Source organism: Lutra lutra, chromosome 1 (genome assembly GCF_902655055.1).
Source record: "Lutra lutra chromosome 1, mLutLut1.2, whole genome shotgun sequence".
NCBI classification, from domain to species: Eukaryota; Metazoa; Chordata; class Mammalia; order Carnivora; family Mustelidae; genus Lutra; species Lutra lutra.
Genome location: NC_062278.1, coordinates 176,707,815 through 176,733,378, shown reverse-complemented (window position 1 = coordinate 176,733,378; position 25,564 = coordinate 176,707,815). Strand labels below are relative to the sequence as shown.

At 39.6% G+C, this 25,564-nt stretch overlaps 1 protein-coding gene across 1 annotated transcript; it reads left to right on the top strand.

Moving 5' to 3' along the window:
• Positions 1 to 12,921: 12,921 nt before the first annotated feature.
• On the top strand, positions 12,922 to 22,866 carry LOC125109410 (histone-lysine N-methyltransferase SETMAR). The gene is given in 3 exon segments (XM_047746339.1): positions 12,922 to 12,956; positions 12,958 to 13,072; positions 21,368 to 22,866. Coding segments are annotated over 3 exon segments (939 nt in total). The 3' UTR covers positions 22,157 to 22,866.
• Positions 22,867 to 25,564: the final 2,698 nt, after the last annotated feature.

Below are 25,564 nucleotides of genomic sequence, written 5' to 3'. Positions count from 1 at the left end.
AACACTAACATCTTTGGGGAAATCCAGCCACTGGCTTATTTTCCAACATGATAGCCAAGAAAATGGCCAACAGTATGTGTTTAACTTTAATAAAAGGAAAAAGCATAAGTCTAAGTATTGGCCATCATATAAATAGGACAGGAGAAGGTGCTATCCATAGGAAAGGGACCATAGGAAAAATGGCAGGGGGAACTAAGAATGGGGAATGCTAAGAGAAGATGGAAAAGGACAAAAAAATGGGTTAGCCCTTTTCATTTTGCATACCGGTGGCCCTGTTATCAACTTTTCATGACCTACATGTGAATAATTTACTTGAAGTACTTTGTCTGACCCATCTTTCACTCCAGTGTGCTATTTTCTTGACACCAAAAATGTTTTTAAGCTAGCTTTTCCAAAGAATTCACACTAGTACCAAAAACTATTTAAAAGGTAAACAGGGGGTACCTGGGTGACTCAGTTGGTTAAGCATCCGACTCTTGGTATCAGCTCAGGTCTTGATCTCACGGTCATGAGTTCAAGCCCCAATTGGGCACCACACTGGGTGTGGAGCCAAATGAATGAATGAATAAATAAATAAATAAATAAATAAATAAATAAATAAATAAATAGTAAATAGGGAAGGGAGACAGATCTACTGGGGGAAGAATGGGTTTCAACACGAAATATAAAGAAGCACAAATCACTTGATATTTTAAGTTATCTGTGACATGATGCTTTTAAATGAAAAAAATTAAGAAAAATGAATTTGGTATTTTCTTATGAATGGAAAAGGTATCTCAATAAGCAAATGCCAACTCAAGTTACAAAGATTTAACTGATAACTCTTATATGGACCTACTTTTCATAGTAGATGTGCTGATTTCGCCTCTCATGTATAATACTGTCTCTAAAAATCAGCGGACAGCCCTTCTCTTCTGTGAAGTAAGATAGGGTTTACTTTTGTTTCTGAGTAGAAGGTATCACATTCTTAGAACTCCATGAGTGAGATTCTCCTATCCCTAAGCCAGCAAGTGAGAGAGCAGCATTCTCTTTCAGACATCTTGGGAATAACTCTAAAGTTAAACCCATAGTCATGGCTAAATCACTACTGTCCATAAAACTACATATGTTTAAAGTAACTTGACCTAATAGCACTTCCTCTTCCCAAATCATCAATACCAAGGGCTGTATGTAATACTTGCATTATTCCTAGAACTGTACCTGAAATGAGCATCTTTACAAAGCACTTTTCAAAAGAGTCTACTTAAGATAATGAAGTGGCGGGGCGCCTGGGTGGCTTAGTGGGTTAAGCCGCTGCCTTCGGCTCAGGTCATGATCTCAGGGTCCTGGGATCAAGTCCCGCATCGGGCTCTCTGCTCAGCGGGGAGCCTGCTTCCCTCTCTCTCTGCCTGCCTCTCCGTCTACTTGTGATCTCTCTCTGTCAAATAAATAAATAAAATCTTTAAAAAAAAAAAAAAGATAATGAAGTGGCTAAAACCAAATGCCAAAATATTAATGATGGCAATTATTATGTAAAATTTAAAATTACAAGCAAATTTCCTTCTTTGTGACTGACTAGAATTTATGAATTTTTCACAATAATATTGTTGTAATAAGGAAAAATAAATATGGTTAATTTCAATCTTTGACAATGAAATTTCCCAAACAAAACTACTATCTCTCCATGAATGCAAATTCTATGTTATTAATACTAGCATAATTAATAAAACTAGTATAATTTATAATTATAATTAATAAAACTAGTATAATTAATAACTAGTATAATAAAAATAATATAAATAATTCTAGTATTTAGTCCTTTCTTTCACGTACTCTATTTTCTTGTATTGATATGTCATAGATTACAAACTTTCTGAGGACACATTCAGAGTTATACACGTTTGTACATCACATTTGGTAAGTGAAAGAGCCTCGTTTTTGGTAAGTGACCAGCAGCTATTTGAGGAATGAATAATACTTCCATGAATGCAAAAGGTTAGAATAGATATACTCATCTGGTATTTGCAAAAAGTGATAAAATGTCAAAACACTTCTATACTGATTAGTAAATCCTATAATCCTAATGCAATAAGCAGAAAGATTTACTAGAAGTGTCAATTGTAATTTAAATTCATTAATTCAAGACAATTGTCAGGGAACATCATGAAAATAGACCCTAAATGGGCCTCCCATACTGATAAGAGATAAGAAATATAGAAAGAAGAAAAAAAGGCTACCCAAACCAATTTTTTTTAAGATTTTATTTATTTATTTGACAGATAGAGATCACAAGTAGGTAGAAAGGCAGTTAGAGAGAGAGGGAGGAGGAAGCAGGCTCCCTGCCGAGCAGAGAGCCCGATGCCAATGCCGATGCCGGGCTGGATTCCAGGACTTTGGGATCATGACCCAAGGTGAAGGCAGAGGCTTTAACCCACTGAGCCACCCAGGCACCACTACCCAAACCAATTTTTAAAAACAATTTTAAACTATTGGTTGCCAAACTTTTTGGTTCACAGTAACCTTTAGCATCTGATTTACTTTTTCATGACATTCCTAGGCCAGAAGAAATATGTTAACAGTTCTGGTAGTTTCAAACAACTTAATAACTATTTATGTCCCATCTACTTAATTGCCATCTGGAAGGTCAATTCACACAAATCGAAAAAAAAATATATTTTAATCTTGACCACATTTACTTACTAATGGGATAATGTGCGTCCACTGATCACTGCACAACTTCTCAAGCCTTGATTCTCAAGATCTAATGTTCAAGCTATGAACCCATCCCAGAGCAGTAATTGGTATATCACTCTATTTCCCTTGAACATTTAAAATATCCAGCACTACCCCTGTGAGTTGCCTTCAGTGGCCCCAAGTGCCTCAGTGTATTTTGGGAACAATGGATTTCAAGCTTGGTGTGCTGTTCCTTGTCACCCTGGTTAGTTCTGCATTCAGCAACTGTATGTGGTTAGAAAATTCCAACTAATCAAAGCTTAAAGTAAATTAGAAAATCTAGCACAGGGAAATAGATGTTTTAGAAGACTTTTGATAGTCATGAATTTGGATAATTCATGCAGTTATTCTAATATACATGCTTTCTTTTCTCCTCAGCTTCTGAAGTCCCTATCCCAATTCATTAGTGGTATAAAAAATTTAAGGATTATTCCATGTGAAAGGAAAATAATGACCCCGAGTACAGGCACCTACTACTTCAATACAGTCTAAGATTATTTAGAACTACCTCACCAAAAAACACCTAGGAAAGGTGAGGAATATACAACAATATAAACCAAGTTCTTAATTGCTTCACAGTTGATGTATAATGCCAGATCCCCAATCTCAGTGAATCTGTGTGAGCAGTATGCAAATAGTACTGACAAGTGGAAAAACTATGCATGAACAGAATTTCCCTCTTAGCATAGCACAAAAATATCATGAGCTTTAAGCAAAGAATGAAGAAGCAGAAATTATTGTTTTGCTCATTTTTCCACTTAAAAAATAAATATCCCAAAGTTTTTGAGTATGTGGAAGGATTCTGAAAGAATTACTATGATTGGCCTCTATCCCAAAAGAATTAGCTGTTCCTGTGGGTTAGCATTTAGTTAGTCCCTAAAACCTAGCTTAGTATTACCATATAATCACCTCAAAAACTGCAAGTTATACAACCCTCTATTTTTTTTAAAGATTTATTTATTTATTTGAGAGAGAGACAGTGTAGGGCAGGACAGAGGGAGAAAGAGAAAAAGAACCTAAAGCAGACTCCATGCTAAGCACAGAGCCTGATACAGGACTCAATCTCATGACCTCACGACCTTGAGATCATGACCTGAGTCAAAACCAAGAGTCAGACACCAAACTGACTGAGCTACCCAGAAGCCCCTATGCAGCCCTCTATTTCTAAATAAAATTTAATTTCCACCTACCGAAGGTTTTGAACCTACAAACTTCCCTTTATTTTGTTCCTTTCTTATTTATCTGTGAGAATCGCAAAGGATCCCAGGCCCACAGAGTGTTATTGTTCTTTCTTCCAACTCTATCTCATTCTTCATTGCTATCCAGCTTTTTCTGTTACAGTACGTAGCCTAATTTTCTCCCAGTGGGATGTAATGACCTCACAATCAGAGTAAGGGCTATTTTCACCTTATCTCAGTCAAACCAGAACTGAACTAGATTAAAAACAACTAGGGGTTCAGGGGTAGACATGGGGAGGAGGCTAATGACAGAAAGGAATCCCTGGAAACTCCAACCGAAGGTCACAGGACAGCTGAAGGCTGAGGCAGGCTCACTTGGGGAAGGGGGCAGTAATCTACACATTTTTCACTCTTAGCACTTAAAAAGCAGTTTCCAGTTCCCACGTACCACATTTCCTTCCTAGTTACATCTTCAGGCCTGTCCTATGAGGCTGAGAAAATGCTCTGAGTGAAAGGACCATATTGCACCACTCTGGTAATAGATTGGTCACTCAAAGATGGTGTTGAGGGGCACGTGGGTGGCTCAATGGGTTAAAGACTCTGCCTTCGGCTCCGGTCATGATCCCAGGGTCCTGGGATCGAGCCCCACGTTGGGCTCTCTGCTCAGCGGGGAGCCTGCTTTCCCCCCTCTCTCTGTCTGCCTCTCTGCCTACTTGTGATCTCAGTCTGTCAAATAAATAAATAAAATCTTAAAAAAAAAAAAAAAAGATGGTGTGTTGAGGGCATGTTCTCAAATTACTTTTCAAACATTTAGAAACTCAAAATAAGACTGAAGAGAACCCAAGTCAGGGCTTAAGGCCTTGCCTTCAAGCACGTCCATGTTTTAATTATACCACTTCTGTTTTTGAAGATTTCCTCAGAAGCAACACCCTCCATATTAACCCTCCTTCCATCACCCATTCCACTACTTTTTCTGGTGCTGTAGAATGGATTTACCATCTTTCTTAATTTTTTTTTTTTTAAAGATTTTATTTATTTATTTGACAGAGAGAAATCACAAGTAGGCAGAGAGGCAGGCAGAGAGAGAGGAGGAAGCAGGCTCCCTGCTGAGCAGAAAGCCCGATTCGGGGCTTGAACCCAGGACCTGGGATCATGACCTGAGCTGAAGGCAGCGGCTTAACCCACTGAGCCACCCAGGCGCCCCCCATCTTTCTTAATTTAAACCCATTTTTTTTGGAGCTACCATCCATGTGGGGTAAAATGCCTGGTTGTAAAGTTTCCAGCTGCAGCACTCTGTGAACTAAATGAACACTAAAAATAGTACATACGGGGCACCTGGGTGGCTTGGTGGGTTAAGCCTCTGCCTTTGGCTCAGGTCATGATCTCAGGGTCCTGGAATCAAGCCCCTCATTGGACTCCCTGCTCAGCAGGGAGCCCGCTTCCTCCTCTCTCTCTCTCTGCTTGCCTCTCTGCCTACTTGTGATCTCTGTCTGTCAAATAAATAAGTAAAAGCTTAAAAAAAATTAAAAATAAAAATAATAATAAATTAAATAGCACACAGCACAATGGACAACACAACAGATGCCCAACAAACGTGTGTTGGATTACTAAATAAACAAGTGCTGAAAATGAATATTCATTATATGTAACTCTAGCTTCAAATAAGTTTTATTGATAAAAACAACAACACATTTTTTTTAATATTTTATTTATTTATTTGACAGAGATCACAAGTAGGCAGAGAGGCAGGCAGAGAGAGAGAGAGAGAGGAGGAAGCAGGCTCCCTGCTGAGCAGAGAGCCCAATGCGGGGCTCTATCCCAGGACCCTGAGACCATGACCTGAGCTGAAAGCAGAGGCTTTAACCCACTGAGCCACCCAGGCGCCCCACAACAACACATTTTAAAACTTGTACTATAGGGGCACCTGGGTGGCTCACTAGGTTAAAGCCTCTGCCTTCGGCTCAGGTCATGATCTCAAGGTCCTGGGATCGAGCCCTGCAATAGGGCTCTCTGCTCGTGGGGAGCCTGCTGCCCCTCTCTCTCTGCCTGCCTCTCTGCCTACTTGTCATCTCTGTCCGTCAAATAAATAAAATCTTAAAAAAAAAAAAAAAAACTTGTACTATAATTGGTTAAATTGTATTTTTGTGACACTTGGCAGATCTAGATATAATGAGATCCAGCTACAAAGCATAGCAGGTAAAACCACATGGCCTAGTGACTGGCAATCTTTAGCCATTCAAATCTCAGGAGTGAATGTACTTTGTATCTTCATCAAATTTATTCACTCTGAATTCTAGACCTACCTAAGTTGTATCTTGAGCATGAAATTCTCTTAGATTGTATATAAATGTGAATCTGCACACTACACAGCAAAAGAAAGCATTTCTCTGAAATTCCTCATCATGATTCCCACAATCATTTTTTTATTTTTCCTTATTTTCAACAGAGAAAAATTTCTTGCCCAGTTTATGTAAAATGGGTATTTTGTTACTTGCGTTTAAAATGAGAAAAAGATAGAGTTATTCCTCCACCTTGTGGACAACTGGGGTATTGCTACTTCATACCCAAAGCACATTTTAAGAATGAGGCCTGCAAACATTGAACCGCAGTTGATCATGCTTTTCCCAATCCCTACACCTGTGCTGTCCCTATTCCACCTCGTCAAATCATACTCATTCCTCAAAACACAGTTTAAATGTCCCAATCATAGAACCTTTCCTAACTGCAAATTAAAATTACTAGAAAAACAGCTGAGTGAAAATGTATCTCTGCCCTATACTTCCATACCACCTTATCTGGTCCCTCTTACTTTCTAGTTGTATTACATAATCTTATCTTCTCTTCTGGATTTTAAGTATTTTGAGGATAGGCAATCACCTTCAGTGGTGTACCGAAGCCAGCTCATACCGGCACCCATGAATAGTTTAATATTCAGAAATTTGGCAAGTCAACTGTTAAGCTGTTGATAACTTGAAATCAACCATTATAGGTATACTTATACAACAAAAATCAGAAAACACTACAAATCAAAACACTTAAAAAAATTTTTTTTAACAGCTCTAACTTCACATCCCATTTTCTCTACATATAATATATAATGAGAAGAAACAGTAACTCCTACCTCACAGGATTGTTGTAAAGATTAAACAAAACCTACATAAAAGATTTTGTGTAGCATCTGGCATATGGCATTTGCTCACCAAATATTATAATTATTCCCCATACTCCATCACATTGCCTTGCAAGTAGTAAATCCTCAGTACATACTCAATCATTGAATGGCAAAGTCAAGAATCTAATGGAAAATTTTGAGATGTTAGTTAACACTGATAGTAGTTTCAGGTTAACAATAGGACACACCATTACCAGGGCCATAAGCTCATACTTATAAATATCCATGGGGCACCAGGGTGGCTTAGTTGGTTATTTGTCTGCCTTCTGCTCAGGTCATGATCTCGGTGTCCCACAACTGGCTCCCTGATTGGGGGGGGGGGGCTGCCTCTCCCTCTGCTCCTCCCCTGGCTCATTCTCTCTCTCTCTCTCCCTCTCTCTTTCAAATAAATTAATTAAATTAAATAAAAAATAATCCAGACATTGTCTTTCTTTCCCTCTTCTTTCTCTAAATCAATCTCTCTTGACAGAGAGAAAGATATAAATAAATATCCTCATGTCCTTCTGCATCTCTTCCATTCTCCTTTACTCTAAAGGGTCTTCCTTTCTCATTCCTCTTTTAACTCTATTTCATAATGCAAAATAAATAATTTATGCTGTACTTCGTTCCAGAAAAGGTTTGTGGTGAATAATAGATAACTTGGTTTCATATTTAGTGAATAAGCATTTTATAACTCTCCAAGGGAAGAAAATGAAGTAGGTTTTTAACCACCTCTTTCACTGATCCCAGGCTTCTGTTTGATTGGCTCTTGGCAGAAAATGGGTTCTTTATAATGACCTTTGGGGAAAGACAAAACTAACTTTCCAAGTACAGAGTTGAAAACCAAATTACTGGGGCGCCTGGGTAGCTCAGTTGGTTAGCCTCTGCCTTTGGCTCAGGTCGTGATCTTAGGGTCTTGGGATCGAGCCCCGCATCGGGCTCTCTGCTTGGCGGGGAGCCTGGTTACCCCTCTCTCTCTGCCTGCCTCTCTGCTTACTTGTGATCTCTGTCAAATAAATAAATAAAGTCTTAAAAAAAAAAAAAAAAAGAAAGAAAACCAAATTACTGAATTCCAGACACTTTCCAAAATGGGAAGCAAGAAATGACCCTGTCTTTTAAGGTTGATGTCACTCTCCTATCTCTATACCTACTTCCTACCTCACCCCAATCCCAATATGGTGTTTCTTTAGATATAAGGCAGCTTCCAGTAGTTAACTATATTCAAGGATCTACCACAGCTTTATTTGCCTACTAAAAAATAAAACCAAAAAATTGAAACAAATAATTAGTTGTAAAAACCAACAGAGAATATGATTTACTCCAGATGATTTGAAATGAAATTCCAATTATTCAAATGTAAATTTAATCATCTAATATAAATTTTCCCAAGAGACTCTTAACTATAGGAAACAAAGTGAGGGTTGCTGGAGGGAAGGTGGGTGGGGGATAGGGTAACTGGATGATGGGCATTAAGGAGGGCATGTGATATAACCAGCAACTGGAGATACATGCAAACAATGAATCACTAAACTCTACCTCTGAAACTAATAATACACTATATGTTAATTAATTTAATTTAAATTTTAAAATTAATTGACTAATTAAATTTCCCCTTCCTTAGATATTACTAATTAGTATAGAATTTTTTAATGGAGAAAAAAATTAAAGTATTTAAGTAATATCTCTAAGATGACCATTTGCCCTAAAATATACAAATTCTGTCTGTGATCATTTCTAGTTTAAAAATACACAGAGACTGGGGCATCTGCGTGGCTCAGTGGGTTAAAGCCTCTGCCTTCAGCTCAGGTCATGATCCCAGGGTCTTAGGATCAAGCCCCACATTCATCGGGCTCTCTGCTCAGCAGGGGGTCTGCTTCCCTCTCTCTCTGCCTGCCTCTCTGCCTACTTGTGATCTCTGTCTGTCAAATAAATAAATAAATAAATAACGTAGACTGAAACAAATAGTATATCCCACAAGGCACTGGTTAAATGCAAGGCACTTTGTTTAGTGAAATATCTACTTTGATGTTGGTCTATACAGTTCCCTTGTCCAAGAACATGTGGATATGACAATGTGGGACAGGAAGCAGTTTCCTCCAAGTGGAAATAAGGCGGGTGAGTCAGAAATTAAAATTCCAACTAACCTGCTGGCATCCGTATTTGAGATAATATAATGTATTTGACCCACCTCCCGGTCTGTTACCAAAGGACGCTGTCGAACAATGATTCTTTTTTCCCACCAGCTGTCACCACCAAGTTGGCTATACTTCGTGTTTTCCCTTTGTGTTTGAAAGTCAGACCTAAAGCAGATGGCTGGACTCTGTGCCAGAGCAAAAGTAAAATTGGTTGTCTCACCTCAAGAGGTGCTGCCAGACTTCATTAAGACAAAAGTCCCAGCAACAAACATCTACAAAATCTAGAGTCTAGAAAGCACAAACTGAACTTTACCAAGTAAAAAGAACAACAACAAAAAAAGCCCGCTTTGGGGGAAAATTGTAGTTAATTTGCTAAAAAGTGATAAGAAAACTCATGTATTTCATCTTCAGTGAGACGTGGTTCCTGTGTCATCAACGCTATAATTTCCCAGTTCTGTAAAAAAGCAAACGAAATTCAATGTTCTAAACTGAGCTCACAGATAAACCTAGAACATGAAATATAATCTTCCAAAGCTAAAACTTTACAAAACCAAACAGATGTGAAGCTATTGGACTAAAAAAAAAAATTATTGCAATTAAAATCATAAGGGAACTACATGGAAGGTGAGACCGTCCAACTGAGGGTAATAAAACTACCTCTTGCTCCCAAAAAATATATATAGTTTTAGATGGGTTTGGGGTGGGTTAAGCCTCTACCTTCGGCTCAGGTCATGACCTCAGGGTCCAGGGATGAGGCCCACATTGGGCTCTCTGCTCAGCAGGGAGACTGCTTCCCCCTCTCTCAGCAGGGAGCCTGCTTCTCTGCCTGCCTCTTTGCCTACTTGTTACCTCTCTTTCAAATAAATAAATAAAAGTCTTTAAACATTTTTTTTTTAAAAGTCAAAAGCATGAGTCAAGGCTTAGGGGTTATGTAATAGAAAAATGATTATCAGCAAGCCTATCCCTTGGTAGGGATGGACTGGGGTGGATGGACTGGGGTGAAGGGAGTGGCATGTTCTTAGAAGGGAAAGAGTGAATGAATTGAACAGAAAGCCCCAGAAGTCTCAACTACTATGCTTTGTTCTCTTCGAAATGATTTCATTTACACAATCTTATTTGATATGAGATCCAAGTGCTACTTCATTTCTAGTAGTGATAGTTATAACTGATGCTAAGATTTCCAAACTATTCTAGTCATGCTGTCATTAACACCAACAAATACGTAACTTCTGCCTACTTTAGGCCTGTCATTACTGGCTATAAAGTATACCCCCAGATTAAACTCAGATAACACTAGTAAGACTCTGATGAAAAAATGGCTTCTCCATACAAAATCACGCAGAACTTCATTAAAGCACTAGCAAAAAAAAAAAAAAAAAAAAAAAAAGATAAAACCATCTTAATTACAGTCTATTTTGTTAAAAAATAGAAAGGTTCATATAGTTATACTCCATAATTTAGGCAAAGATAATTCAACCTACATAATACTGGAGTTTTACTATATTGCATTATTTTTTTATTTCTAATCAGATTTGTTTTCTTCTGCCAATGAAAAAGCCACAAGAAATTTGAATAATCAATGTAATATTCAGATTCAAGTCTTATTTATAGCAGTCAGTTTGTGGACAACTAATTAATGTCCAGGAATACATTTTTTCCCACCATCTAGCTAAAATAATTTTCAGGGCAAAATTTGAAAATCCAGGTTTCTAGTAGCGAAGAGCAACTGTCTAGAGAAAGTAAGATAGATTTTTAGACCTGGAAAAGATGAAAGGCTAACTGCTTGGCACTTTGAAGATGTATCAGCCTGCAAACCTCCTCTCATTATTTTAATCTCACACTATATAAAATACTTTTGTATCCTTTGCAAGCAAGATAAAAACAAATTAAACTGAAGGGCTGACATGAACTGAATATCTTATTCAGGAAGCACCTTCACTGACAACTTCAGGAAAAAAATAATACAGGTCCTTCGAAATATTATTGTAAAGGGCAGGCAAAACTACCAAGAAAGAGTAAAAAAATAAAAACAGCATGATAATCTCAAATACAGCAGAGTGGTTCTTCTCATTGCTCCTATAATCATTTATTCATAACACTCCCAGTTCTCAATAATTTGGGGGTTTATGTAATTATTTGTTTACTGAAATGGAACTCTCCTGGGGCATCATGTCTTCTTCATGAATACATTCCCGAAACTGGTAAACACAGCACTGTGCATATAAAGTAGAATTTAAAACAATGTAACCATGGGATGTGCACCCTCAAAGACTACAGAAGCAGCATAAAGGTGATGTGAGAGAATGTTAGACTTGAAAAAAATTACTTCAAGAATCCAAGGAAGAAATCAGAGCCTGAGACTAAGTACAAAGAAATGAAAATGAAAACATTACAAAAGTACAATCAACAAGGTTTTGCCAGGAAGCTCGTAGTTACAGAGGTCTAAGGCGAGGAAGAAATACAGGGAAATGCTTTGGTTTGTTGCTTTAGTAACTCTGGCGATCATGGACAAATTTTTCTCCCAGGTTTGTTGGGGAGGGGAGGTTGTTTTTGTTTTTGAGACAGAGACAGAGAGGGAGAGAGAGAGAAATAAAGGAGCAATCGGGGAGGAGGGTCAGAGAGGGAGAAGCAGACTCTGCGGAGCAGGGAGCCTGATGTGGGGTTCTATCCCAGGACCATGACATCAGGACCTGAGCCCAAGCCAGACGCTTAACCAACTGAGCCACTCAGGCGCCTCCATCTTCCAGTTTATTTTAAAGGAGAAAAGGAAGATTTGCATTAGAATTAGTCCACTCAGGTCATTGTGAGCTCGTGGCGTCCGTAAGACAGAAAGGAGAAATGTCCAGTCATCAGTTGGCTATCCACTACCCCTGCGAAGCGGGTACCTGTGAAGTCTGAGCCGGAAACAGAAGACCTGATACTTTATAACAGTATCTGAAGCCCGTCCGCGAGATGCTATTACTGAGGAAGCCCAGACACTGCGACAAAATGGCCTGGGGCAGAAACCTCTGTGACACCCACCAACATTTCAGCCAGGAGGGAGGAGGACGGTCGGCCCGAAGGCAGCGCATCCCGCCCGGTGCCGCAGAAGCTGCAAGGACAGGGTTTCGAGTGGGTGCGGCAGGACAATCGGGACAGAGACCTTTGAGAGTATTCCACTGGCTTCGGCAATTTTGAGGTTATCAGAATCCTTTGGCGGGGCCGCGTTTTCTTCTTTTCTAAGAAAGGGAAGCTGATAGAAAACAAATAATCCCGGAGTGGGCGTCCCCACACATGCCTTACAGCGCTCTACACTGCTCTTCTGCCGCCTGAGAGCAAACCCTGTCACATGCCACCCAACTTCTACGCAGGTCCCAGGACTTTGGAAACCCTGGTGTGAATTTCCCCCCTCAGCTTAGGGCGCGCCCTTGCCCTCACTTCAGCAATCTTCCCGAGCCCTCAGAAACCTGGCCAAATGACCAAATGAGGCTCACAGGAAAAATTAAAGCACTTCATTTTGTATTTCCAAAACTATGTCCGTACCTTCCAAAGCATTGTATTATTTGTTGTGCATCTGGCTTAAAAAGGAGCGAGCCAGACCAAAAAGTCAAGGAAAGCTGAGGGTCGAGGATGGAGACGCCTCACAGGCCACGTGTGAAAGGAGAAAGAAAAACTACGACTCCCAGGAGGCGGCGGGGCCGCGCGACCGGCGATTCCCAGCATCCTTTGCGAGGCCCCAAATCGTCTAGGAGGCACGCGTGTCGAGATGGCGCGAAATGTCCAGGAAAGCTGTAGAAAGGTGGCCGTGCGAGATGGCAGCGACTGAGGCCCCTACTGAGCGGCTAGATGTCGCGTGCGGTTTGGAGAACGTGCCTGTGAGCGCGTGGCCCCCGGGGGCAGAGCCAGAGCCCTTCCAGGTAGGAGGCGGGGCTCGACCGCCGAGAGTGCGGCGCGCGGGGGGACCGGTGCCCTTCCGTCTGGGGGGAGCCCTGCTCTGCCGGTGCACTGCGCGCGCAGCCACTGGGGTGGAGCTGGCTCCCGGCCAGGTAGGGGGCGAAGATGGATGGCCGCGAGGATCCGGTACGCGGTTCCCCGACCTTGCAGCAATTCTGTGGATGACTCTCGTATCCCAAGTTGTGTCCGTATTCTCGACTTAAATTTGTCTTACCCTGTCGGAGAGCTGTTTCGCGCAGGAATAGCTCTTAAATGCACAGGTTTTAGTCTTGTTCTATTAACCCTCCCTAATGACCTTAACAAGAGCAACGGGATTGCTCTTTTCTCCCCACAGACGGGCAGGTCCCTGAAGAACAAAACCAGGTGTTTCGTGAGGTCCCTTGGAAGGAGCCCTGAGAACCTGACTTTTTTTTTTCCTGGCTCTGTTCTCATAACTCACTGACGGATGGGGGGCAAATCATTTTACCTTTCTGGTTTGCCGGTGCCTCATGTGTAAAATAAGGCATGGGCCCTATTAATGGATCTCAGCCTATTGTTAGGGTTAAAAACTTAGCCCCTAGAATAAGACTTTGCTGCTGTGAGGTTTTGGGCAAATAACACACTAGCCTCAGCTAAGCCTTCCGTGCGCAGTTAAAATAATAGTGCCTGTCTCCCAGATTGCTATGAGAATTGCAAGTAAAACACACTTCTTGGGGCGCCTGGGTGGCTCGGTGGGTTGGGCCTCTGCCTTTGGCTCAAGTCAAGATCTCAGGGTCCTGGGATCGAGCCGAGCCCCACGTTGCTTGGCTTGGCGGCGAGCCTGCTTCCCCCTCTCTGCCTGCCTCTCTGCCTACTTGTGATCTCTCTCTGTCAAATAAATAAAATCTTTAAACACACACACACACACACACACACACACAAAAACACACTTCTTGGTTTGCTGAAAGAACCCAGTAAGTGCTCACTGCTTTTACCACATCAAAACCCTCTCCACTCTACCCTTCCCACCCTCTGACCTTGGCCTGCTCCTTGCCTATGGAATATGACCAAAAAAACAATGATGTTGGAGTGAAAGGAGCACTTGGAGGTAGGAGAGTGAGGTGCAGGGCTGAGCCATTTTGACTATTTCTTGGAGTCTGAGCTTCTTCATCTGCAAAATGAAAATAATTAAAAATTTATAACCTTGGTCACATACACCATGAATACCCAGCTATCTGTGTCCCTCCTTCCTTGGGGTTGTTGTGAAAATAAAAAAAAACATAGTAGATTCAATAGCAGTTTCAAAGAGTAAGGCAGGATATTAATGTCAGGAAAGGTTATTTTTCCTCAAACTACCTTAGGGCAGTTTTATGGTTAATAATATAGTTAAGGGGTGCCTGCACGGCTCAATCCATTAAGTGTCTGCCTTTGGCTCAGGTCATGATCCCAGGGTCATGAGATCAAACCCTCTGTAGGGCTCCATGCTCAGTGGGAGGTGAGAAGTCTGCTTCTCCGTCTACCTCTGCTCCTTCCCCCCTGCTCACGCTCTCTCACTCTGCTCTCTCTCAAATTACTAAATAAAATCTAAAAATAATAATAATAACACAGTTGGCTAGCACCATATTAAACACTAGTCCCTAAAAGCTTATTCAACACCAAACATTGCTGAATGTCTGGTCAAAAACACTGATAAATGTTTTCTATTCAGCAAGTAATTGAGGGTGTATAATGTGCTAGGCGTTAAGCTAGACAAAGAAGGTAAAATGGTGACAACTTTGCCTTTGAGCTTACAAGACCATATAGAAAGCACTTAGTTGCTGTGGGGGCCTGGAGAGGGGAGAGAGGAAGCCTTATGATTGATACTTACATGTACAGTTGATAGGCATAAGTGAAAATCTCGAGACTAATACTCAGTCCCTCAGTATTCTAGCTGCCTGGCTATATGCATAGCTCTGGGTAGAGTTAGAGTTACAGAAAGAAGGTAAGATCCTTCCTCAAGGAGCTAATAGTCTAACCAAGAAGATAAAACATGCTTAAAACATATTTATGATAAGCCTTAAAGTGTCTTTAACTAGTTTGCTTTCCTATATTCATGCAGCACACAAAACCTGCCTTCTGAAAGGTCAAAACAGCTTTCTTACCCCAAGCCCTGCCTTCACAGGCATATACACACATAAGAATTAAGGCATGAAAAACTCAAGGTAAAAATAACTTTGTGTCTACTTTGCTTTTGAGTACTGTGTGAAAAGGCAGAAAGAACATTCACATGTTCACACTGGAAACAAGCCTATCATAAAGCCATCTGTGTTGAAAGCCAAGTAGAAAATAAACTAATTGATTTTCTTGAATGGAGAGTTGAATCTAGCCTTTTTTCAGGTTTCTGAAACCAGCCTTAACATATTTTTTAAGATTTCAGCTTGGCCTTGACAAGAATTATCTGGCTCACAGGCTAATAGCTGCTTGGAGCAAAAACAAACTCATGGGGTAGAGGCCAAGTACAAAGATTCATGTAGCTGGTGTTTCAAAACAACCAAAAAAGGAATGAAGATTTTCACAGCACTTCCTTTAAATTCAGAATCAAGGCCTAGGTTTTAAGCCCAAAATACTACGCGGTGTCATACTTAAGTTCCTGGGGCTTTGATACAGAATTTGACTTAGAAAAGTCAGACTTTTGGTAAGAAGTTAGCAAGAGCTGCAATGAAACAGTCAAAAAATATTTCCTAAGCCAGCTGCTCTGTCCCCAGTACTGTGAAAAGTAACTCAGCCCCCATTACCATGTCATACCCCAAACCACATGACCATTTCCTTGACACATGTATTTGCTAGAAAGACAAGACTTGCCATTTAGATCCCAAAGTTCATGCTATTAATAAGTGCAAATCTAATTCCAAAAAGAGAGAAATTCTGTATGACTAGAGCCAAGGAGGTATATTTGCTTTTCAACATGCTGTCGCGTGGTTTCCATTTCAGCTTCTTGAGTGACCATGGTTTATTAAAAAAAAAAAAAGTTTTTAAGTTTTCTGTCAAAAAACTTGAAATCTCTGCCCAGTTCTTCAAGGGTCTGGTTTCTGTTACATCGTTTTACACTGGTCATTTTGCATTTATTCCTAGCTCTTGTGTGATCAGTGTTTGCATTTTATATATACCAGGAAAAAGTCATTTACGTTATTACGATACAAAAAAAAATGATAAAAATCCCACTGACCGGTTCTTTCTAAATCCCAGCACATGCATCTAAGAAGCAATCAGGCAGTATATGTGGATGAATGAAAGAAGTCTGTGCTGGATGAATTCTTAGTCGTCCCCCCGCCCCCCTGCCTGAGATGGATAAGTAATGGAAAATAGAAATATATTCATATTGTCTCCTAGACAAAATTTTGGTTTGGGGCGCCTGGGTAGCTCAGTGGGTTAAAGCCTCTGCTTTCGGCCCAGGTCCTGGGATCGAGCCCCGCAGCGGGCTCTCTGCTCAGCAGGGAGCCTGCTTCCCCCCGCCCCCCCGCCTGCCTCTCTGTCTACTTGTGATCTCTGTCTGTCAAATAAATAAATAAAATCTTTAAAAAAAATTTTTTTTTTGGTTTAACTGTGTTTGAACTTGGAAAGTTTTAACTTCAGAATCTGTTGTTTTCATCACCCTGCCAGATAGCCTACATAATTTATATTGAACGCCTATGTGCTAGCCACTAGAGTAAGCTTTTTACATGTATTCTCTCATTTTTTTCCTTCATAGCCACCTGTGACATAGATAGAAAGGAGATATTTAAGGAGATGAAGTAATGTGCCAGAAATATATGATGTTTTAAATATAAAATCTAGAAATAATATCTAGACGCATTTAAGGAAGCTACTGTTTCGAAAGTATAAACTGCCTGGCACACAGTACAGTGTTAGTTATTTAAATTTAATAATACCTGGGATTGGGGGGCAGATACAGGTATTATTCCTGTTTTATAGGTATAAACCCAAAACTTAGAAGGTAACTTGCCCTAAGTCACAAGGCTAACAAGAGCCTAGTTCTGTATGTGTCTCCTTTAGAACATTCTGTGTTCTACATTAAGAAGTTCCCCATAGTGGTGCCTCGGTGGCTCAGTCGGTTAAGCGGCTGCCTTCTACTCAGGTCTTGATCCCAGTGTCCTGGGATGGAGCCCCACACCAGACTCCTTGCTCAGCTTCTCCTCCCTCTCCCTCTGCTTGCAGCTCCCCCTGCTTGTGCTCTTCTCTCTCACTACCTCTTTCTCTCTGTCAAATAAATAAATAAAGTCTTTTTTAAAATAAAATAAATAAAATTTTTTTTGAAAAAAGTTCTCCATTGGTTGTCCTGTGTTCATGCCTGTCACAGGTCTGTCTGGCCTCCTGCACACTTTGTGTTAGCCTCAATTGGAGACCTGAATCTTCATTAGCCATTTATATCTTTGACTCAATTTTCTAGCCATTTCCTGGAACAACTTTCAGCCTTCCACTGTGGGCATATCAATCAACAATCAGTTGTTTGCAAGAAATAGAAATACAATACAAACTAACTCAAGCAAAAAAAAAAAAAAAACCAGAAGGAATTGCCTTATAACAGCAAAATCCAAGAGTGGTAACTATAGGCAAAGTATAGCCAAAAATGGCTATACTAGAGAATAATCTTTTGAAAACTGTGGTCTAAATTAACATATGATTATGTAATTATTCATCTTTTCAGGTATTTTTCTAAGTGAGGTAAAATATCTTTCTGGAGTGGCATTTTACTATTTATGGAGGAGAAAATGGAAATATATGGAGATAATAATGATTTGTGATAAGTATCGGTATCAGGGCTAAGGATTACATCCATCAAGGGAAAACAAATATTCTCTTTAAACAGGAAGTTTATCCAGAGGTCTCTATTATCCTTTGGAAAGTGTCTGCTGCTCATTTGGAATTAGATACCCTTTATAATCTATGTCTCTAAAAGATCTTAGATTGTGCATCAAGTTTAAATTCCAGAATCATTAAAAACGGTATCACTAGATTTTCCAATGTCTTTTTTTAATGTTTACATAAAAATAAGCAATTAACAGTATTTTTCCAAACCTATCCATAGCCAAATAAGTTCAACAGAATAATATGCTCTTCTGGTTAGCAAAGTACAGTAAGTCAGACTTGATTTCAAAAGGAGTTATCTGTGTCCAAAAAAAAAAAAAAAAATCACTTTGCAGTTTAGTGATTTATATAGTATATCAAAAGGAGTTATCTGTGTCCAAAAAAAAAAAAAAATCACTTTGCAGTTTAGTGATTTATATAGTATATCAAAAATACGTGTGCTTTTAAGAAGAAATCAATTAAAAAGAATTCTTCATGAAAAGTTTAACAAAGATAGTAAAATCTTCATTTTACAAGTGCTTTTTAAAATGTCTCAGTGACCATTTCATTTCAACCTTGACTCTTAAAAGCTGGAAGTAGATTCTGTCTCAGACAGCAGTCATTGAATTTGACTGATAGGGAATCCTTTTCTAAGCCGTTCTTTATCCCTTTAGGACATCTCCACTAAGCTAAAGCTGTAAGAAACGACAGAAACAAGAGAAGCTATTTCCGCTCTCCACCCCCAAATCACTTTTAAGCAGAGTGTTGGCCTTTCCCCGCTGGTACTCCCACTCATCCTCCTCCTCATCTTTCACAAGAGGATGTCAGTCCTTCCCCCAGCTCAGCGTTGTTTAAAATAGAGGGTTTTGAGCCTAACTGCACAGCCCCACCGAGGCCTCCACAGGGAGTGTAACCACACGTTGTTTAATGCTTTCTCCAGTTCCTGGCCCAGAGATGCAGTATGAATGGATAATCGACTGACGGATACCGGTTCAGGCTTTCCTCTAGATACTCTAAACTCTGCCCCTGAATTAAAAGCTTGTGCACCTGGTCCTGTGTAGTACGGCTCTTACGGACTGTGCTGTGCCAGCAGGCCAATAACCTTTATTGAGAGTTAGAATGAAAAACAGCCCATGAAACTGTTTTCTGGAAAAGAATGGTTTAGACAGACACATTGGTGAAATTCCTCTCCAGCCTCCATATCGGAAAAAGTCAATGCTGCTCCTGAGCAGGGAGATTATCCCTTATGGATAGTGCAAGCCCTGCATCTGATCGTATTTCCCTCTTGGCAGTGGCTGTGCTCAGGCAGAACCAAACGTCCAGTTTACTTCTACACACTGTGTGTCTGAGCTCACTCAACTGGCTCCTGTTTTTCTCTTCAGCTTACATTTCTTATGTATTGTTCATTTATCCGAACTCTTTGTATGTCTCATTAAATCCTCTTGGGAACAAAGCAGGTGTGATACTGTGACTTATTTAAAGAAATCTATTTTTGGTCCCTGTCCCCATTTCTGGCACAGAGCTCCTAAAACCCCTGTTATTTACTAAGTGATGAGAGCCACAAAAAGGTATCTTTTGTTATGTTAATGAGGCGAGTTTTGCGGGGATGGGGAATGCCTAAAGATGAGAGCTGGTTTCCCCTGGAACCAACCATTTGATTAGAGTGTTGGAACTTTGAGTACCCTCACCCCCAACCTTCAATTGGGAGAGGCGCCTAGAGGTTGGAACATTTGCAAATAATAGCCAGAGATTTAATCAGTCCTGGCTAAGTGATGACGCCTCCACAAAAACCTGAGAAAACGGGGTTCAGAGAGCTTCTGGGTTGGTGAACGTGGAGGTCCTGGGAGTGTGGCATGCCTGGAAAGAGCGTGGAAGCTCTTCTACCTTTCTCCAAACCTTACTCTATGCATCTCTTCCATCTGGCCGTTCCTGAGTTGTATCCTTTTATAATAAGCTGGTGAGCAATTCTCTCAAATTAATCAAGCCCAAGGAGGGGATTTTGAGAACCTCTGATTTACACCTTGTCGGCCACAAGTTCAAGTAACAACCTGGATTTGTGACTGGTGTCTGAAATCCAAGGAAGAGGTCATGGGAACCTCCAGTAGGTATATAGCCCATCAGTCAGTAGCACAAATGACTGGTGTCCAAAGGAGGGCAGGGGGAGCGGTCTTAGTACTGAGCCATTAAACTGTGGGGTGTGATGGTATTGGATAAAGTCAGAACTGAGCCGAGTTGTAGAATACCCACCTGTTGCTGGGAGCATTGCTTGTTAGAGGTGTGGGGAAACCCCACCACGACCACCACCACACTGAAATTGGGTCCAAGAACACTAATAGCAAGTATAAATAAATGAGTTAGGTTCTATGTAAGCAAGAATTATTCTGTGCATAAAGAAATATGCTGGGCTCATGAGAGATACTTTAATTTTCAAGGTTTAGAAATATGCTTCATTATGCTAAGTGAGGAAATAACCATACATCAGGTTTCACAAAGAGATTTTAGACTTCGGACTTTCTTCATTTTCTCTAATGTGAAAAACTTTTCCATATTATCTCTTTATCATTTAAAAAAATGGGATTTCTTTACATATATGTAATACATCTACATTTATTAGTATCTGTATAACAAATAAGATTTTTGGAATTCTGTCCAGAGTTTCTTGGCTAATGCCTATTCTTAACATTATGAAAACTCAAATAAAACTCTAAAGTAATAGTGTCTTTTTTTTTTAATAAGGTTGCTTTGATTTTTTTTTTTTAAGATTTTATTTATTTATTTGACAGAGATCACAAGTAGGCAGAGGCAGGCAGAGAGAGAGGAGGAAGCAGACTCCCCGTGGAGCAGAAAGCCCGATGTGGGGCTTGATCCCAGGACCCAGGCATCACCCACTGAGCCACCCAGGCACCCCAATAATGTCTTTTTTAAACATCAAAATATATTTAGGAATTTAGGTAATCTTCAAATTAAGAATTCCTTAAACCAGTGGAAGACTGTCTTACAAAGGCCATTTTTTATTAATTTACTTATCATTTATTACTTTTTCTGCAGTGACTCATAATAAAATTCACACAGGCATTTATATTGTCAGATCAATGTGAAAAGATCAAGAGCCAAAGATAAAATACTTGACTGCGTTCAAAAACTAAGTTCAGCACTGATTTTTCTGATATCCAAAGCTAAGAGAAAAATGAAATTAATTATAAATCTTTCAGTTTCTGGTAAGAGAAAAACCTATTTTTTTCCTTTTGTGACCCCATACCTAAAATGAAACCACAGAATTTTCATCCAAAAATTAACCTTATTTTTTAAATTGAAGAGGTGTGTTTTCAAACAATAGTATATAGTGTTTTGTCAGTTTTGTTTTAATCTATTTTTATATATGTTGCAATTAGGAAGTATCCCATCCAAAAGCTGCCTGGAATATATGTGAAATACATAACAGACCATGCTGACTTAGAGTATTTGTTTTTTTACAGTATACTCCTGACCATGTAGCTGGACCTGGAACAGACGTTGATCCCACACAAATAACCTTTCCTGGATGCATTTGCCTCAAAACTCCCTGCCTCCCTGGTACTTGCTCCTGTCTCCGTCATGGGGAGAACTATGACGATGAGTCACGCCTTATAGATGTAGGATCCGAAGGAAAGTGCGCCAAGCCAGTTTTTGAATGCAACATCCTGTGCCAGTGCAGTGACCACTGCAGGAACAGAGTGGTCCAGCGGGGTCTGCAGTTCCAACTCCAGGTGTTCAAAACGGACAAAAAAGGCTGGGGACTCCGTACCTTGGAATTGATACCAAAAGGACGGTTTGTCTGTGAATATGCTGGTGAAGTTTTGGGATATTCTGAAGTACAGAGAAGAATTCAGTTACAGACAATACACGATCCAAATTACATTATAGCTATCAGAGAACATGTTCACAATGGGCAGGTCATAGAAACATTTGTCGATCCTGCCCACATAGGAAATATTGGAAGATTTCTCAACCATTCTTGCGAGCCAAACCTGCTGATGATTCCTGTCCGAATTGACTCAATGGTACCAAAGTTGGCACTTTTTGCAGCCAAAGACATTTTGCCCAAAGAAGAACTCTCTTATGACTATTCAGGCAGATTTCTTAATCTAATGGACAGTGAAGACAAAGAAAGGCTAGATCCTGGGAAAATAAGAAAACCTTGTTATTGTGATGCCAAATCATGTGCTGCTTTCCTGCCTTATGACAGTTCACTGTTCTGCCCCTTAGAAAAGCCAAACATCAGTTAGGAGCAAAAGCATGGGAGGAGCGCATTAGGCCTCTCCCAGTGGGTGACAGAAGGAACTGAAGGGGTTTGGCTCAGCCCTTTCCCAGATCCTCTCTTACAAGCACTTTAGCCTCTGGGTAAGGCTCTGCTCTGTGTTAAGCGCTTGTGTTTCATAGGGAAGGGTGGTGGTTGTCGGGCTCCACCTCTGGCTGCAGAAGTTTAACTCAGGAATACAGCACAGGCTATGAATTGTCTAGCAATATCCATTCTCCCTTTCTACAGTGGAATTCTCAGTTTTTAGCTGGGTACTTTTCCTAGTTAGATGTGGCTGAGTGACTATGTACTAGCTAATGAGATAGAAGCAAAAAATGGTGTGTCTTTAAATGGAAACATGTTTCCTTATCCCACTCTTCCTGTTGGCTAGAGCATCTGCATATAGCTAGAGCTGGGGCATCCATCCCAAACCCCAAAATTACCCTAGAAAAGGAGGCCATTCATAAAATGAACAAACTTAACAGGAGACTGAGTGCCAAACACTCTGGAACTCTGTCATTCCTGATCTGATACCTCTGGATTTTTAGGTGAAAGTCCCTTGTTTATGCCACTATTATTTTCAGTTTTCTAGCACTAGCACCAAACCTCATAATGATTCAAGGAAATCCTATGGCTACCTACTGAAGCCTTGCTTTCCAATTAATTTAATCAGTAATAAAGTTGATATTTTCATCTTCATTTCTGTGACTCCTGCATCTTATTTCTCATTTATATAGAAACACAAATCAAGGAAAACGGCATGATTGAGTATCACCTGCTAAAATTCTGTAATTACCACCAATAGTGAAATATAGAACCAGGATGCTGACTTCCATGAACCTAACCAAAAAAGTCCTAAGAGGAAACAAATTAAAAACTTTTTGCCATATGTGGGCTATGTTCCAAATCTTGTGAAGTTGTGCTTCAAAACTTTAAACAGCTTCAATTCTTCGTGTGTTAGTAATATGAAAATAACCCTATCGATACCACAAAAAGGGATGGGAGTTTTATAGCTCCATTCAAACTTCTGAAGAGGCAAATATCTTTAACTTCCTTCCTTAAAGCAAGGATGTTGAAAAACAAAGTTAATATGGAGATTTATCATATATTTTGAAAGCTAAAATAATTATTTGGCTACTATAGTATTATTTAATAAATTCTTCAATTTCTTCTCTACCACATTTAAACCCAACCACCAGGAGGTCCTACATTTTATAAGTTAAAGGGATCCATATTATACATACTTCTGTATGATATCATAAGTGAGATAGTTGTATACTTTAAATGAGTGAAATGTATGGCATATGAACTATATCTCTATAAGCTATCCAATAATAAGTATATTAGGGTTTGCATGTTTGAATTATATAATTATATTTTCCGAAATGATGCCATGCAAACAGGGGATAATATAGGGTACTCATGAAATGTTCTGTTGTCTAAAACAACAAATTTTTCCTCCAATCAAATCATTTCTCCCTGCCAACCTTCCTCTAGAACTTTGCTTTCTCTGAAGGGTTCCTGCTTTTGGTAAAGCAGTTTGTACCACTCATTTCAAGACGGCCCTACTTCTCCTCACAAGCACTAAGATACTTCTGAAGCAGTAAGGAAGTAGCCAGAAGGAAAATGTTTGGCTCACTGTTTAACTCTACAGATACCCTTTCCTACTTCCTTCAGCCCTTTCTCTATTGAATGTCACCATATGTGAGTCAGAGATACCCACAGAGGACAATCTTCAGTTCAAAGACATGAGCAGCATCTTCCTCTTCATGCCTCTGCCAGAGACAGAACTCACTGAACATAGACCCTTGGAATTTTCTGTACTCATGCCCAAGTTTATTCTTAAATAGCACATAAATTATTCTTAAATAGTTTATTCTTAAATAGTCCTGGAAATCAGATTCCTCTTGTAAGAGTCAAAATAGTCTATTCCAAGTCTTTTCTAAACACTGAGCTAACTGCATTCACTTTATTGGCATGTTTTTTTTTAATGGTGACACTTCTACTTTTGAGAACAAACATTAAAAGATATATTTCTGTTTAACTATTATCTTAATAAAAATATATACATTTTATAGTTATAAATTACTGCAAATTAAGAGTGTAAAATGTGGCATATACCTTCTTGGAATATATAAAAAATTATCTTTGAAAAAAAAATTGTCTTTGAAGTCAATTTCCACTGACTTCATTAAGAATGTAGAAATGTGGGGCGCCTGGGTGGCTCAGTGGTTTAAAGCCTCTGTCTTCAGCTCAGGTCATGATCCCAGGGTCCTGAGGTCAAGCCCCTCATCAGGCTCTCTGCTCCACAGGGAGCCTGCTTCCCTTCCTCTCTCTGCCTGCCTCTCTGCCTACCTGTGATCTGTCAAACAAATAAATAAAATCTTTAAAAAAAAATGTAGAAATGTATATCTCGGAAACAATTTTGCCCCAAGAATAATAAAGATCATACTGGAAAAATAAAGCTTTCCAATTTTTTTAAAATGATTTTTTATATTCCTAATTATTTACAAATTATCAGTGGTTAAATGGAAAATTTTGATTTAATTGAAAAGATTCCTTTCTCCCTTTTGTTCTCAATATTAATACCAGTACCAGTTAGCTCTGAAGCATAAGGCAGGAGGGGATTCAGGACATCCACAGAAGACTAACTTGGATAAAACAGAAGATTTTAAACTCAGTCTTGTTAAAAAGTGGGGAGGGAAGTGGAATTTGCCCAAATTCTTTTCATTCTCTTGAGGGTTTCAAAGAGTCTTTTATCTGTGTAGTGTATTTCTAATTACTGCTTTGGCACTGTTCAGTTTATTAGTGTTGAGCAAGTTACTGAACCTCTCTAAGCCTACTTCCCTTTTCTGGATAGCAATATTGGGAAGATCAAATGAGTTAATACATGTGAAGGATTTAGCACAACAACTCAGTACAAGGATAGCCACAATAAAAAAGACAGAATTACAAGTGTTAACAAAGATGTGAAGAAATCAGAACTTTCGTATGTTGCTGGTGGAATCGTAAAATTGCACAACTATTTTGTAAAGCCTTTGGGTTAATTCCTTAAAAACATTAGATATAAAGTAACCACGTGTTCCAGTAACTCCATTCCTAGGTATAGATCCAAGAGAAATGAAAACATGTCCACAGAAAAGCTTGTGCACCAATGTTCATAGTGGCATCATTCATAATAGCCAAAAAGTTGGCATGCCCCAAATGTCCATTGACTGAGGAATAAGTAAACAAAATGTGGTATCCTTACCATGGAATATAATTCAGCCATCAAAAGGAATGAATATGCCCCATATGCCCCAACATGAGTGAACCTTGACAATATTATGCTAAGTGAAGGAAACAAAAAGCTACATATTATATGTAGCTTTGCGCTTTGTGTACTACAAAAAGTACA